This window comes from Desmodus rotundus, chromosome 4 (genome assembly GCF_022682495.2).
Source record: "Desmodus rotundus isolate HL8 chromosome 4, HLdesRot8A.1, whole genome shotgun sequence".
Taxonomy (NCBI): domain Eukaryota; kingdom Metazoa; phylum Chordata; class Mammalia; order Chiroptera; family Phyllostomidae; genus Desmodus; species Desmodus rotundus.
This window is the reverse complement of record NC_071390.1, coordinates 145,625,218-145,640,533: the sequence shown is the minus strand read 5'-3', so window position 1 is coordinate 145,640,533 and position 15,316 is coordinate 145,625,218. Positions and strand designations below refer to the sequence as shown.

The 15,316-nt window shown below is 40.4% G+C and overlaps 1 protein-coding gene across 1 annotated transcript in view; it reads right to left on the bottom strand.

Annotated features, from left to right (window-relative positions):
- Window positions 1-15,316, bottom strand: part of GAD2 (glutamate decarboxylase 2) — a 77,966-nt gene that overhangs the window by 43,549 nt on the left and 19,101 nt on the right. Inside the window, exon 8 of the mRNA XM_024575957.3 lies at window positions 9,083-9,162. Within this exon, the coding sequence (XP_024431725.2) occupies window positions 9,083-9,162 (80 nt within the window). The remainder of the gene's footprint in view (window positions 1-9,082; window positions 9,163-15,316) is intronic.

The window sequence follows — 15,316 nt, the reverse complement described above, 5'->3', positions numbered from 1 at the left end:
ACAAGTCATAAGTGTTGGCAAGGGTGTGGAGAAAAGGGAACCCTTGTATGCTCTTCGTGAGAATGTAAATTGATTCAGCCATTTATAAAAAACAGTGTGGAGGTTCCTTATAAATGAAAAATAAGACTTCTATATGATCCAAAAATCCCACTCCTTGGTATATATCCAAAGGAAATGAGTCAGTGACTTGAAGAGACAGACACACTCCCATGTTCATTGCAACATTATTATTTATAATAGCCAAGGCATGGAACCAACCTCAGTGTCGACTGATGGAGGAATGGGATAAGAAAATGTGGTCTGTATGTACGATGGAATATTATGAGAAAGAAGGAAATCCTGCCATTTGTGACAACATGGATGAACCTGGAAAACACTTTGCTAAGTGAAATAAGCCAGAGAGAGAAAGACAAATACTGTTTGAATTCATTTATATATGGAATCTAAAAACGTTGAAGTCAGAAGCAGAAAGTACAATGGTGATAGGCGGAAGCTATTGAATGGGGAAAATGGGGAGATGTTGGTCAAAGAGTTAAATGATGAATGAGTTCTGGGGATCTAATGCTCAGCAAGGTGAGTATAGTTAATAATGCTGTTTGTGTATTTGAAATATAAGAGCCTAGATCTTAAGTGTCCTTTCTCCACACACACAAATGATAACTCTGTGAGGGGATAGACATGCTAATTAGCTTGATTGTGGTAATCATGTGGTAATCATACATTTACAATGTATACATATATCATCTCATCGCGTTGTACACCTTAAATATATTCACTTTTTATTTGTCAATTTTAGCTCAATAAAGTTGGAAAAATATTTCTTCAAAAAAGTAAAAATAAATAGGTGAATATAATTCTTAAAAATGGGAAAAGGACTTTAGTAGACATTTCTCCAAAAAAGATGTACAAATGGGCAAAAAGCATATGAAATATTTCTCACGATCACTAATCACTAGGGAAATGCAAATCAAAACCACAATGAAATGCCGCCTGAAACCATTAGGATGGCTACTATAAAATAAATAAAACAGAAAATAACCGTTGTTGGCAAGGATGTAAAGAAATCGGAACCCTTGTACACTGTTGGTGGAAATGGAAAATGGAAAACAGTGTCAGTTCCTCAAAAACATTAAAAACAGAATGACTACCCCGGCCAGGCAGCTCAGTGGGTTAGAGTATTATCCCGAAACACCAAGGAAGCAGCCAGTGAACAACAAATCAATGTCTCTTTTGCTCTCCTTCTCTCTCCCCCCCCTAAAATCAATAAATAAAATTTAAAAATATATTGAGAAAAGAAATAATGACAGTGAATATCTTTAAAAAACAGAATGACATCATCCAGAAACTCCACTTCTGAATATATACCCCAAAATTTAGAAGCAGAGCTCAGACATTTATGCACCTGTGTTCACAGCAGCATTATTCAAAGTAGCTAAAGTGTAGGAACAACCCAAGTAGTATATATTCTTCAGCCTTAAATATTGTTTAGGGAATATTGTTTAGCCTTAAAATGATAGGGAATTCTGACATATATGACAACAGGGATAAACCTTGAGGACACTAGGCCAAGTGAAATAAGGGAATCACAGAAAGGGTGAGGTAGCTAGAGCAGCCAAATTCAGAGACAGAAAGTAGAACAGTGGTCACAGAGGGCTGGGGGGAAGGGGAAATGGGGAGGTGTTTAAAGGGTACAGGGTTTCTGTTTTCCAAGATGAAAAGAGTTTTGGAGATGGATAGTTATGATGATTGGACAATTTGAATATACTGCATATCACTAAATCGTACACTTATAAATGGTTAGAACGGTAAATTTTGTTAGGTATATTTTACCATACTAAGAAAAGAAGGGACCATTAACTGTCGAACACTAGGAGTTCTATTCTGAGTCCAATCCCTGACCTCACTTACCAGCTATGTGACCTTGGACATGTTGCAGCTCTGCCACAGGGTTAGGAGTCTAAAGGACGAAGGAGAATATACCATACTGTGGGGCTGTTGTGTATACGGAAACCCTTCACAACTATGTCAACACCAGGTAGATGTGAGGAAATAGACTCTTTTGTGTGTCCAATGAAATAAGCTAATCAGATCAATTTTGTAAAGTGCTTAAAACTGTGCCTGACACATAATAAACTAAGTGTCAGCTGTCATTATCATTTTGCATTAAGTTGAGAGAGAGAGAGAGAGAGAGAAAGAGATGTCATGTCGATTTGTTGTTCCACTTACTCATGTATTTGTTTGTTGATTCTTGTATGTGCCCTGACCAGGGATCAAACCTGCAACCATGGTATATTGGGATGATGCTCTAACCAACTGAGCTACCTGGCCAGAGCTCAGCTATTATTATTTCATAATCCTTCCCTATATAGGACATAATGAAGTACATACACCATAAACCTCTGAGTTCTCTGCATCTGCACCCACAGGAAAGATGACACTTGGAGGGCTGACTGCAGCCCTGCTCAATAATAACTGATTCAGGGTCTCTGTGAAGTTTGTCCTATTACAGTTTCCTGAGGGCCTGAAAGAGTTAATTATCATCCCTAACTGACTTCAAACACTGACCACAATTCAGCTAATTTAATAAAAAAGCCTAATGATCCCAGATTATTTATACTTTCAGTTGTATATCAATTGTATAATAAAGTGAAGTACTTAACTACAATGGGGAAATGCACTGTAGCTGTAATTTACAAAGCTAAGTAATATGTGAAAAGAAAATATTAAAATGTACATGAAAGTGTAAGTAGTTAATTTCTGTGGTAGGAAAGTATTAATCAAAATAGCTAACAGATTCCTTGTGTTACACGTGAGCTAGGAAGGCCAATGATGCTTCTAGTCCTACACCAACCAGGAGTGATGTGTCTTTGTCAGATTTATTTTCTGTAAGGTTTTACAGCAATTTCCTAGTAATCTAGATAATTTAAAGGAACTCTGAATGGAGGAGTAAGAGATGGAAAAACAAGAGAGGAGAGAGAATGGGAGAGAATACCAAAGAGAATTAATTTCTGAAAGTACCTATGAGTCCATATTGATAACAAATAACAGAGAAAGGAAAAGAGAGGAGAGAGCTCTCTCTTATAGTAGAATGAAAGGAACTAATAAATGTAGAAAGAATGGTGGAATTAGAAAAATCGCTGTTTTGCAACCATCTTAATAATTCATGCAAGATTCCTCAGTGGATGCTAAACTAGTGAGTGAATGTTTCAGGAGGATACGAATATTTACGGTCTGAAAGTACTTCCTGCGAGTATTAACTACCGGCAGGGAGTACTATTAACTACAAAGGAGAGAACAGTCCTTTTCCAGTGGAGAAGCCTGGCACCCACCACCTTAAGCAAATGGCCAAAGCTGACTAACTGATAATGGGACAACACTCCTGATGAGGCACGCTTGAGAAGGACAAGCATCTCCTCCCCGGAACTGCTGCTCCAAATGCGTCACCTGAATCTAATCAGAGGAAATACCAGGCAAACCTAAGTTAAGGCAGGGTCTGCAAAATAAACGGTCTATACCCTTCAAAAACATCAATGTCATGAAAGACAGAGGAAGGCTGAGAAAATGTTCCCGATTAAAGCAGATTAAAGAGACATGACAGCTGAACACAATGTGCTACCCTGGACAGGGGAAAATAGCTCTAAAGGATGTTATTGGGACAATTAATGAAATTTCAGTGAAGTGTATAAGTTAAATAATAGTCCTGTGTCAATGTCAAATTTCCTGATTTTGCTCATTGTACTGTGATTATGTAAGTGAATATCCTTGTTCTTAGAAAATCCACACCGAACTATTAAGGGGTAAAGAGGGATGTCTGTCTGCAAGGAATACTCTCATGGTTCAGAAAACATGTATCTGTAAGATACATATGATTTACACATGCAGTATTGTAATATTCATTACATCCAACATACATATTGAATTAGATGGAGAGAAAGAGAGTGACAAAGCAAATGTGTCTGAATGTTAACAACTGGCAAATTGTGGTATAGGAAATATGGGAGTTTTTGTTACTAGTCATGCAATTTTTCTTTAAGTCTGAAATTATTTATAAAAATACAAAGTAAAATTTTTTTAAAAGGGGAGTGGATGAGTTAATGTCCAAGAACCTTTCCAACTCTAAGGGTTTCTGAATTGAAATTCATTAGTGGATTGTCACCACCATGTAAGCTCAAGGCCTTGCCCCAGCCTCCTCCAGTCGTCCCTCGACCTTTCCCCCATCACCACTCCTGTTTTCTCCTCCTCTGTTCCCTTCCAATTTTATAACATGCAATAACTCCTGAGTTCTTGTGAGCGCTTAGAGATACGGGAATGAAACCTCTGCTATCTATTTTACCCCTTCTTTTTTCATATAATTCATGTAATTTCCTCTCTAGCAGGTCTTTTATCTCACAGTTAAATATGCCCTAAACCCCTCTTCTTAAAAAATGACCAAAAACCATGCTAGACTCAACCTCTCCCCGATATTTTGCCCTCCCTCTTCCCCTTCACACTTAACCTCTGGAAGCACTGTCCCTGTTTGCTCTCCCTTTCCTTCCTCATCCTTCAACCCACTGCAAACTGCCTTCTGCCCTCACCCGTCCATTGAAGCTGCTGTTGCCAAACTCACCAGCCACTTCCTTATAAGCAAGCCAACGGGCAGTTGTGGGCCCTCATTTCATCAATCAGTAGCATCTGACTCATCAACCCCTCCTTCCAGAAACACTCATGGTCTCTATGGCCCCAGGTCCTGATTCTCCTCTGACCACTCTTTATCCACCTCCATGACAGGCTCCTCTGCCTCTGCCTCAGTTCTTTCCTAGGCCCACCCCACATGGCTTCCAGTGTGCCTCTTCACACTCCCCATTGCCCACCTGACACCTTCACTAGGATGTCTCATACGCTTTTCAAACTCCACATCTCCAAATCGGAGCTTTTCACTTTGGCCATGGCTCCTTACCAGAGAGAAGAGCACCACGTGGACTTCGCTGGCAAGCCAGAAGCCTGGCACTCATCCTGCCTCCTCCCTCACCCTGCACACCTGTCAGTTAATAATTCCCGTTAATTCCATCACTCCATGGTGGCTCTACCTCGGGTCAGCCACCATGTGTCCTCTTCTGTTCATCTCACTGCAGCCACCAACTTCCAGCCTCTAACCCACATTTCACTAGGCACTTAAAATGATTTCTCTAACATAAAAATATGAAGTCGCTCCCCTGCTTAAAATCCTTCAGTGATATTCCATGTCTTCAGCTTGAATTCCAAACAGCTTAACATGGCTAATAAGATTTTTCATGACAAGGACATTGAGACTACTTCCCCCAGAACTTCTTTTCAGTTCCTTGGGAAAGCCAACTTCTCCCACATCCATGGCTTAGAAGGTGCCAATGTCTCCATTTGTTTCCAAGTCTGCCTTCTGCACACCAGACTGTTTTGTGCATCTGTGACAATGTCCGCCTTGTCTTGCACTGTGTTCCCAACCAAGGCCACTGCCTACAACCAAAAGAAGTAGCTTGCAGAGCTCTCATTTCCATCATCTGGGAGCTTCATTTTCTTCCAAATTACCATCCACAGAGTAGAAGTTTTCTCTCCTCAGCCCTGTCTGAACCTTTAGGAAACATCCTTTTGGTCAGTGACCTAATCTAATTCTAAAATATCACTAAGTTTTCTTCCACAAATACTTTTTTTCCTTTAGATACTAACTCAGATTTTTCTTCTCTATCAATGAATCATTACTTTGGATTCCACTAATTCCAGTGTTGCAAATATTAGACCCAATGACACCTGAAAAAGTTCATTAACCCCATCACTCCAAATATTTAACATTTTGTTGACAAGGAAAGGGAACTCTTAAATTAAAACTTAGTAAACGAAGGAATCATTTAGCACATTTTCCTCTTTTGAATTTAATAATTCATTTTTACAAAATAAAATACTTTTTACTTATGATACTTCCATTAAAATGTAAATCATTGTGAACTGAGGTTTTTCCATTACCTTATCTTATTTTACTTGTTAGGGTATACATAATAAAATAAAAAATGGTTTTTTATTTCCAACTCGGAGAGAAACAATACCAAACAAATTATTTACTATACATTTCTGGGAACCATGTTTTAACTGAGAACCATATTTCACTTCGATGGGTCACCAAACTGAGCCTCTATAATTACTAATTAAGGGATATTATCTCTTGGGATCTTCTTCCACATGTTGCTTTGAACTTACTGTTAGTAGGTCAGAGATTGTCCTCTTCACTAGGACATTTCCCTTCACTTGTGAGCTTCCTACTAAGTCAACTGTGTGTAGAACAAGATAAAACCCGTCACCCCAGTCACTGACGGACTCGTGTGCAGAGTCAGAAAGGGTAACTGCAAGAAGTGAAGGCCTTAGAGAGCATGTCCAGGTTCATGTTTTACAAAGTCTGGATGAACTTTGTAAAGCACATTAGGAGAAAGAGGAATGTAGGTACGCACTTTGTCAGCCTCAAGTGGTTTTCTCAACTGCACATCTGACTTACACGAGGACTTGATAATGAAAACAAAAAGGCTGCTGAGAGTGTTTTAACAGATTCTGGCTAGAATGGTGGCTACAGATAACTGTTCAAGGCCTTCTCCTTGACTCCTGACCCCAAATACTCCAATTTCATTTAATCCATTAATGCCAGGCTCTCAATTTTAAACTCATGCTATGCAGATGGTGTGAGTTATTAGAATTAAAGACTACCTGTAGCTACCAACAGAGCTTTAATTTTCTTTTCCAAAATATTCTCATACAATACTGCTAGGAGTAAATTTATGAAACCCTTTGAAAGGCAATTTGGGCTAATGCATCACTTAAGAATGTTCATGTAGTTTAAGTTAGCAATTACACTGAGAAATAACCATAGATGGAGAAGCCCTGGGCACATAAGAACACTCACTGAAGGATGTAAAGGTTATTTACAACAGCAACACCAGAACTAGTGGAATAAACAGTAGGGGACTAGTATTTTGTGCTTGCTCTGTTCTAGCCGTCATGTTTAGCATTTTGCATTTGTCAATGCATTTAATATGCGTGACAACCTTATGAAGCAGGTGCCATTACTTTTTCCTTTTTGTAGATAAGGGAACAGGCACAGAGGCATCCATCCCAGCTCGTGCCGGAGCTGAGATCTATTTAAACATCCCAGCTCCAGAGCCAGCCCTTCAAAGAACTATCATATTTTCTGACAGTTACACCTCAAAAATAACGTAATTAAGTATTTCATTTGTAATAATGTAGAAAAATATTTACGTTATCATGTCTAGTTAGAAAAACAGACATGATCACAAATGTCAATATTACTAAAAAGTGAGAGAGAAAAAAGAATAAACCTCTATGCTTAAAAAGAGATTCAAAGGTTTAGACACCAATGTACTAGCACTGATGATCTTTGGGTGATAGAACTCTATTTCCCTGTTATTTTCTACTTTTAAAAAAGTAAGCTTATATTGCCTTTTTAATATTAAAAATGAAAATTTATTCCTTTTAAAGCTCTCATGTGTTTACTGCTCCCTCTCACATTTCCCCATGCCTCCTGCCTCCTTGCTTCACTTTATACATCCAACACAGGATTGTTCTCCAGATTAAGAAATTGTTTTGTTTTTTAAACCTTTATCTCCAGTTAGCAATTTGTGTGTGTGCCAGTTTTCTCCTTAAATCTTACTGCTTAACTACCTGATAGTGAGGAACACTGGTAGCCCTAAAAATATGAGGCAGTTCCTTTTCCAAAATGTGTTCACCTCGCTCCAATCCTCTACTGTTTCACACCCATCGTTTTACCAGAGTCATGAAGGGCAGTTTCGTTCATGCCCCTCACCCGTAAAAGTGCTTGCAAGTTTACCTGGGCTTCAGACACATCAAGCTCAAATGCTGTTGAGCTCCCCACCCCCCACAAAAGGAAAAATAAAACATTTTTTTCCTCATTGTAAAAGTAATGTGTGTTCCTTGCAAACAAAATCAGACGATATATGAAGGCATGAATAAGAAAGTGCAATCTCTCGTAATTTTATCTCCCAGAGGGAGTTATTAATCATTTGGTTTTTTGAGCTTTCAAAATCCCATGTGGCCACCCTATCTGCCACGCTCTCCCTCCTCTCATCCCTGGTCAGGCCCGGCTCCTGGAGCCCCATGAGTTCATTCCTACCTCTGTGGCTTTGCTCATGGCATTCAGTCTTCTCCAATTGCCCCGCCTTTCCCTCAACCATCTGATTCATCCCCAATTTTAAAAATCCAGCTCAACCCCTTCCTGCTGCATGAAGCCTTTCAAGTCTTAGCAACGCATAGAATATGTGCTCAGGGCCACACAATTCAACCATAAAATGTCTCTTCTGATGCTGCCCTCCGTCTCCACCTGGATCATATACTCTCAGGGCATGGGTATTATGCCTTATCCCTTTCTAGAGCTTTGCAATATGGCGGTCAATCATAAATGTCCATCTAATACATTCATATGAATAAATAAGTGGTTGACTAAGTGGCTTCCTTTTAATTTAGTGAAATTTCTTACTCAATGTATTTGATTTTTCATAGGTTTCAGACATATAGGCCAGTGATAATTTACATGAATATCCTGAAAATGCTTTTAAATCTCCCCCACAGCTATTCACAGAGTACCTATGAGGTATGGGTGTCAATTAAAACAAGGATTCCCCTTTGGTTCCAGCACAAAGCTGATGAATGGCTGGGGCATTATTTACTCCCTGCTCACTAAAATGTCCCCCCTTCTATATTTAGGCCATTAAGTTTACACTGTCCATGATACCTAGAATGATGACATCACAATAAATCAGTGCTCAAGCTGCTGGTTGCTGCTTAAGTGTCCTCATGCACCATCTTGGTGCAGAATATTGAGGTTGATTTCACAAAGGCTCTGATTCAGTCAAGGGCCATGGAAGGCTTCATGGCATAGGGGGACATTGTCTCGGGACTCCAAGCAAGAGTCCCTGTGAAAAAGAAAGTGAGTGGCAGCCGCCAGGATGGAGGCAGGTTTGCTGCCCCATAGTCGTCGCCTGTTCTGGGACTAAAAGCTGTGTGTGTGGAATATGCAAACTGCCAACCAACAAGGGCTCATATTCATGCTCACCTCTCATCACATTTAATCAGAATCACGCTGTCTGTTCCAATGCCCAAGGCTGCAGCTCCCTTCTTGAGGGAAAAATGACTCTGTAAAAAGAGATATTTGTATTTAGTTGCCTATAAAGTCAAGATCCACTCCCCCAGCTATTATTTTCTTCTGTTTCTAATCTGTCCCTCCAAAGCCTGGGTTGCTGAGAGAAAAAGGCATCCTTTACTTGGGCTTTAAAAAATTGTACTGAAACATACATGACATAAATTTACCATCTTAACCATTTTAAATGCACAGTTCAGTGACTTTAAGTTCATTAATATTGTTGTGCAACCATTTCTACCATTCATCTCCAGAACTTTTTTCATCTTGCAAAAGTGAAACTCTGTATCCAGGAGACAATAACTCCTTATTCCCCTCCTTCCCCATCCCCTGGTGACCACCGCTCTACTTCCTGTCTCTATCGATTTGACTATTCTAGGTACCTCACAGAAGTGGAATCATACACTCTATCTTTTTGTGCCTGGCCTATGTCACTGAGTATAATGTCCTCAAGGCTCTTCCGTGTTGTAGCCTAGGTCAGAATTTCCTTCCCTTTCAATGCTGAGTCATGTTCATCATATGTCTACATCACATTGTGCTTTTCCATTCCTCCATCGATGGCCACTTGGGTTGCTTATGCCTTTTGGCCATGTGGATAAGGGCGTGATGAGCATGGGTGTACAGATAGCTCTTTTCACTCTTTTGGGTATCCTGAGCAGGGAATGCTGAGTCCTATGGCAATTCTATTTTCGAGGAATTGTCATACCGTTTCCCGTAGCAGCTGCACCGTTTTCCACTCCCACCAGCACTGCCCAGTGGTTCCACTTGCTCTATATCTGTTGTTATTTTCTGTTGGGTTTTTTTTTTTTTGAGAATACTTATTCTGGTGGGTGTGGGGTGATACCTCATTATGGATTTGCTTCGTATTTCCCCAATGATTAGTGACACTGAGAATCTTCTCACATGCTTATTGGCCATTTGTATATCTTCTTTGAAGAAATGTCTATACAAGTCCTTTGCCCATTTTTGAATAGGTTGTTTTTTGTTTGTTTGCTTGTTGTTGGGCTTTTAAGTGAAAATAGTAAGACCCTGGAAATTATAAAAGGACCGGCTACCCCAACAACGGTAATCCAAGTCAATTTTACATACGAGGGTTAAGAACACATAAATTGTCTCTATCAGTGTATATGTGGCTCCCAAATTTATAATTTGCTACCAAGAGATTACACTCAATTTCTCTCAAGTTCAGTGAGATTGTGTGCACTCAGGTAAGAGGAGACAATGCCTTTAAATTTAGCACTTTTTGTCCTAGACTTCCTGGAGGGGCTATTTGTTGTGCAGGTGACTGCGCAGCCTGGAGTGGTCTCAGGAAGGGAGCATCCGTTCCTGGCTTGGGCAGAACACGGTGTGGAAAATGCCACACTGAAAGGGCATCACCGCATCTTTGTGCCCTTGGTTATTGATTCTGGGTGGGAATCACTGCGCAATTTGGAAAGCTGAGAGAGGCTAACCTAAGCCCAGCTGTATGTACTGCATCTGCTCTTACTATTAACTACAGATCATTAAGCTGTCCAAAAGGGAAGCTGCTGCCTCAATTTACATCACCAAAGGGCTGCTGACTGGAATTTTAAGTTATGGTTCCAGAGTGTACTTTCTCTTTGAATGCGCACTTTTGACTCATCTGAATTCTTAAATATGCAGCATAGGAACTACTAACACACGCATTTTTTAGGGGGTGTGTTACACAAGCAAGCAGAAATCACATTTAAAAGAACAGCAAATAATGTAAACCAGTAAACAAGGCACTGAACAGAGGTGTTTAAAAAGCCCAGTATCACTGGGAAGTAATGAGAAAGGGCCATTAGCCTCATTTTACAACACCAGAAAGACAAAGTGGAGTTAGTTTCCAAGATACCTGGGAATGAGGAGAGAAAGCTTAATTGGGTTTATAAAGATGCATGTCTCCCCCCACTTATAAAAGTGCTTTCTCTTGCTTACTTAGCAGATCCCTGGGCGACCCCCAGAAAAGGAGAAAACAATGCTAAGTCTCACTGCCAGGAGGGCAGAGAACAGAAGAAACAGCTGCCCCACTGAGCAAGCACAAGCAACTCAAATTAGCCCCTCAGTGAATGAGCTGGTAGTAAGCGCTAAACTGCCAAATGGCAAATTGGGGATAAGTAAGAGATCTGGTGCACCTGGTCAATGAGAGGAAGTTGGCTTGTCTGGTCTTTAATGAGAAAGAATAGGGATTCTCAAATGAGGAGCAATTAACCAGGATAATTGATCACTGTACCAAATGCTACACACTTAAAGGCAAACACATGCCCAAATAGAAAGCTTAAAGATGGGGAACAAACGTGATATGAGGCATGAAAAAGAAAATCAGGTGCCAGACACTGTTTATATTTTCAGGAAAGGGAGCAGGGAAATACCTAAATGTTGTCCACAGGTAGCAAGGGACCCATAAAGAGGAAGGAACTTGAGAGAAAAAGAAAGACTGCCTAATAAGGAAGAAACAGTAAAAACAGCTTAAATGGCCCATCTCTCTCTCCTGGAGAGACAACACGTGAAGAATCATTTTTAATCCTTGGCACCATGTTTCATGGAACCACTTGCTGATGAACCAGAGCACAGCAGCATCCTGGATGCTGAGGAGCCTGAGACCAAGTATCTAGAGAGAGCAGAGGAAATGGGGTGGCGTACAGCCCAGGAGGCCTTGAGAGCTAAAGGGCAACAGTAGAGGAATGGACTGACTGCTCAGGGCGGCTTCGCAAAGTGGAGCCATGAACAAAAATTGGAAGCTGTAAGGATTCAGATGTGTCCCCTAAACCATCAAGACTGCTGTCATAATCAGTTCATTAATAAAATAGCTGGGGAATGAGCTAATGAATGCCCCTCTTGCCTTTTCCACCCTGATTTTGAAAAAATAACAAAAGGCCTCTCCCCAGTAGAATCTAGTGCTTACTTAGAACTGAATCATATTTTGATTTAAGGGTAATAGATGATAAAATTCACATGGTTTTTAATTTGTACAAATAAAGATTAATTTCTCCATCTTTAAAAAAAGATATAAGTAATCTAGATACAGGCTACATGATTCAGTTGACATTTAAAACATGTGCAAACAAGTATGGGATTTTATTGTTATAAAATAATTATAAGTAAAAAAAGTAAGCAGGCTTTCTGGGTTTGAATGGGATTTGATTGTCCAGAGTGAGAATGTGTAAGAAGGTGAGCCCACAGGCATGTGCTCAGCCATTTCATCCAGCCCTGGGATGCGGGGGCGGGGGGGGGGGATGCAAATCAACTCCTTCCTTCTTTATTGGGGACGCTAAATTTCATCTGTCTTTAAGGATGATGAGAGAGTAAGGAGAATGGTAGAAAGTTATGGGACAAACTACTTCAGTGTCTTGACAAGCTGATTTCTCTTCCTCTATTACAATGTAGATAAGCAGTTTGGAAACCTGCATTAATGCCTTCAACTCGTTGTTAGTTGCATCCAGCTATTTAACTGAGCCTCAGATTCCACTGCCCAGTGGACCACAGGACTTCAGGGAAATGCTCTTCTAGGCTCAGAGAACACAAATATTATTCAGACAGTCCTCAGTACCGAGTTACCTTCACCCCTCCATCCCCTACCTTGTGTTCTACCTCTCCTCCTCTTGCGCTCTCTATCTGGTAGTAGTATTGGCTTGACCGGTCTTCTGTGAGCTTGCTAAACTTGTTCTTGCCTCTGGGCCTTAGTATTTGCTGTTTCATTTCTTGGAAAATCCTTCCTCAGATATGTTCATGGCTCCCTCCCTCATTCAATGTAGGTCTCTGCTGTGTATCATCTCCACAGAGACCTTCGTGACCATCTTGTGGAATAGCCCATTACCACCCCATTCTTTTGTCACCATGTGACATTATATATTTATTAGTTTACCAGCTGTCTGTCCCCTATTAGAACATAAACTACATAAGGGCAAAACTTTGTTGTAGCATATAGTTAATAAATATTTGTTGAATTTGACCATATGCTCAGAGAACAAATATCCACCATTTATTGCTATAAATCTCTGACCGCAAGTCTCAATGTTGAAAGGTGGATTTGGTGACTGGGGCCAGATGATGGTGGGCCAAATGGATTCCAATGCCTCTAATCCAATGCCCGTTTGAGAGCAAGTTCAGAGGTCTTCTTGATACCCACCCCAGAAAGCCTGAGATAGGGTTCTTTCTAAGCAGGAAGCAACTGTAAGCCCTTCTAAAGAGACCAGCTGCTTGGGGGAAGAAAGAAGTGACCAGAGACATCGAATAAAGAGAAAAGACACACTAGATTGGAAATATCAACTCAACTCTTCTGACATTGTATCAAAAGCTTTACCTTTTAAAAAGGTCTGTCAGTTGTCCTTGGACTTAATCCTTTTATGCTAATACCTACCCCCTCTCCTTGGGGGTGGAGTGAATAGAGTGTATGTGGGAGAACACTAAGCAGAGGTGAATGGATTACATATCATCATATATCCAGGACCCCTAACAAGTAAAGTTTGAAACACAACCTATGAATGAATTGGAATCTACTACTTTGACTCCCTGCCTTGTCTTGGACCCCCCGCCTCCCCTTAGCAAGTGCAGGACCAACAGTTATTACTTGTCCACCAGCTTCTTTGCACCCCTCCCACATACCCCTTGGTTTGCCGTGCATACATCCTGAGATTTGAGGGAAATGATAACCCTAATTGTCAGAGAGACTAGTAGCCCTCGTTATTGTTTCTGTTCATCAGATGGGGTAAAAGAGCTTCCTGTTTCCTAAAGCATTTGATTTACAAAGAAGCTCATACTCTGTGAGACTGCATCATTGATTTCTAATTATAATGATATGGAGAGGAGGGGGTCACCCAGCCATGTTTTTAGACACTCTGTGAGTCAGAGGTGATATAAATGTACACACAAGGCATTTCTGTGAGGATGCTATCTTATTATTCACACCTAATTCTATAGTTTAAAGTCATCCCGCTGTCAGCTTTTGCTCAAAGGATGTGTTAAAAGATCCTGGTGTGACCTATGCTTAAGCTGACAGAAAAAGAGATCCAAGGATATTTGCTGTCAAATATGAACACAGCACTGACCATGTCACAGTGATCACTCAATGGAAAGCAATTATTTCCATGGCTTTAGCATCCTGAGAAAAGCTAAATGAAAATGTATATGGAAACAGGTCATTTGAAGGCCAGCATGGTCTTAGAATGTACACAAACCCACCAACTCTGGAATTTACCACAAAGGCAGCAGCTGGAAGGTTGCCAGTCACACATGGGAAGGGGGTGAAGTGACTGGAAACAGGTGAGTGCTGGGTGAACTGTCAGAAGCCAGGCAGTGGCATTGTCCCTTCTCAGAGACCACCCCACACAGCCACAGAGTAGTGAGTAGTGAAGCAGGGTGCCCCACCCTGGCAATTATCTAAGGCTCCACCCCACACAATTTACAGGTGCCTTTTCTACATAGGCCACACTACTAAGACAAGGAGTAAAGCAGCTCTACTTAATACACAGAAACAAACACAGGGAGGCTGTTAAATTGAGGAGACAAAGAAATATGGCCCAAATGAAAGAACAGAACAAAACCCCAGAAAAAGAACTAAATTAAATGGAGATAGCCAACCCATCAAATGCAGAGTTCAAAACACTTGTTATCAGGATGCTCAGAGAACTCCTTGAGTATGGCAACATAAATAAATAAATAAAATAAAATAAAGGAAGAATTGAAGGTCATACTAAGTGAAACAAAGAATAATCCACAGGAAACCAAAAAAGAAGGGAAGGAAGCTGGGATTCAAACCAACGATTTGGAACGTAAGGAAGAGATAAACATCCAAACAGAACAAAAAGAAAAACAAGAATTAAAAAAAAATTAGGATAGGCTGAGGAACCTCTGGGACATCTCCAAACATGCCAGCATCCAAATCATAGGGATGCCAGAAGGAGAAGAGAAAGAGCAAGAAACTAAAAACTTATTTGAAAAAATAATGAAAGAAAACTTCCCTGATTTGACTAAGGAAATAAACATACAAGTCCAGGAAGCACAGAGAGTCCCAAACAAGTTGGACCCAAAGAGGAACACACCAAGACACATCATAATTAAAATGCCAAAGGTTTAAGATAAACAGAGAATCTTAAAAGCAGCAAGAAAAAAAGCAGAGAATTACCTACAAAGGAGTTCCCATAAGACTAT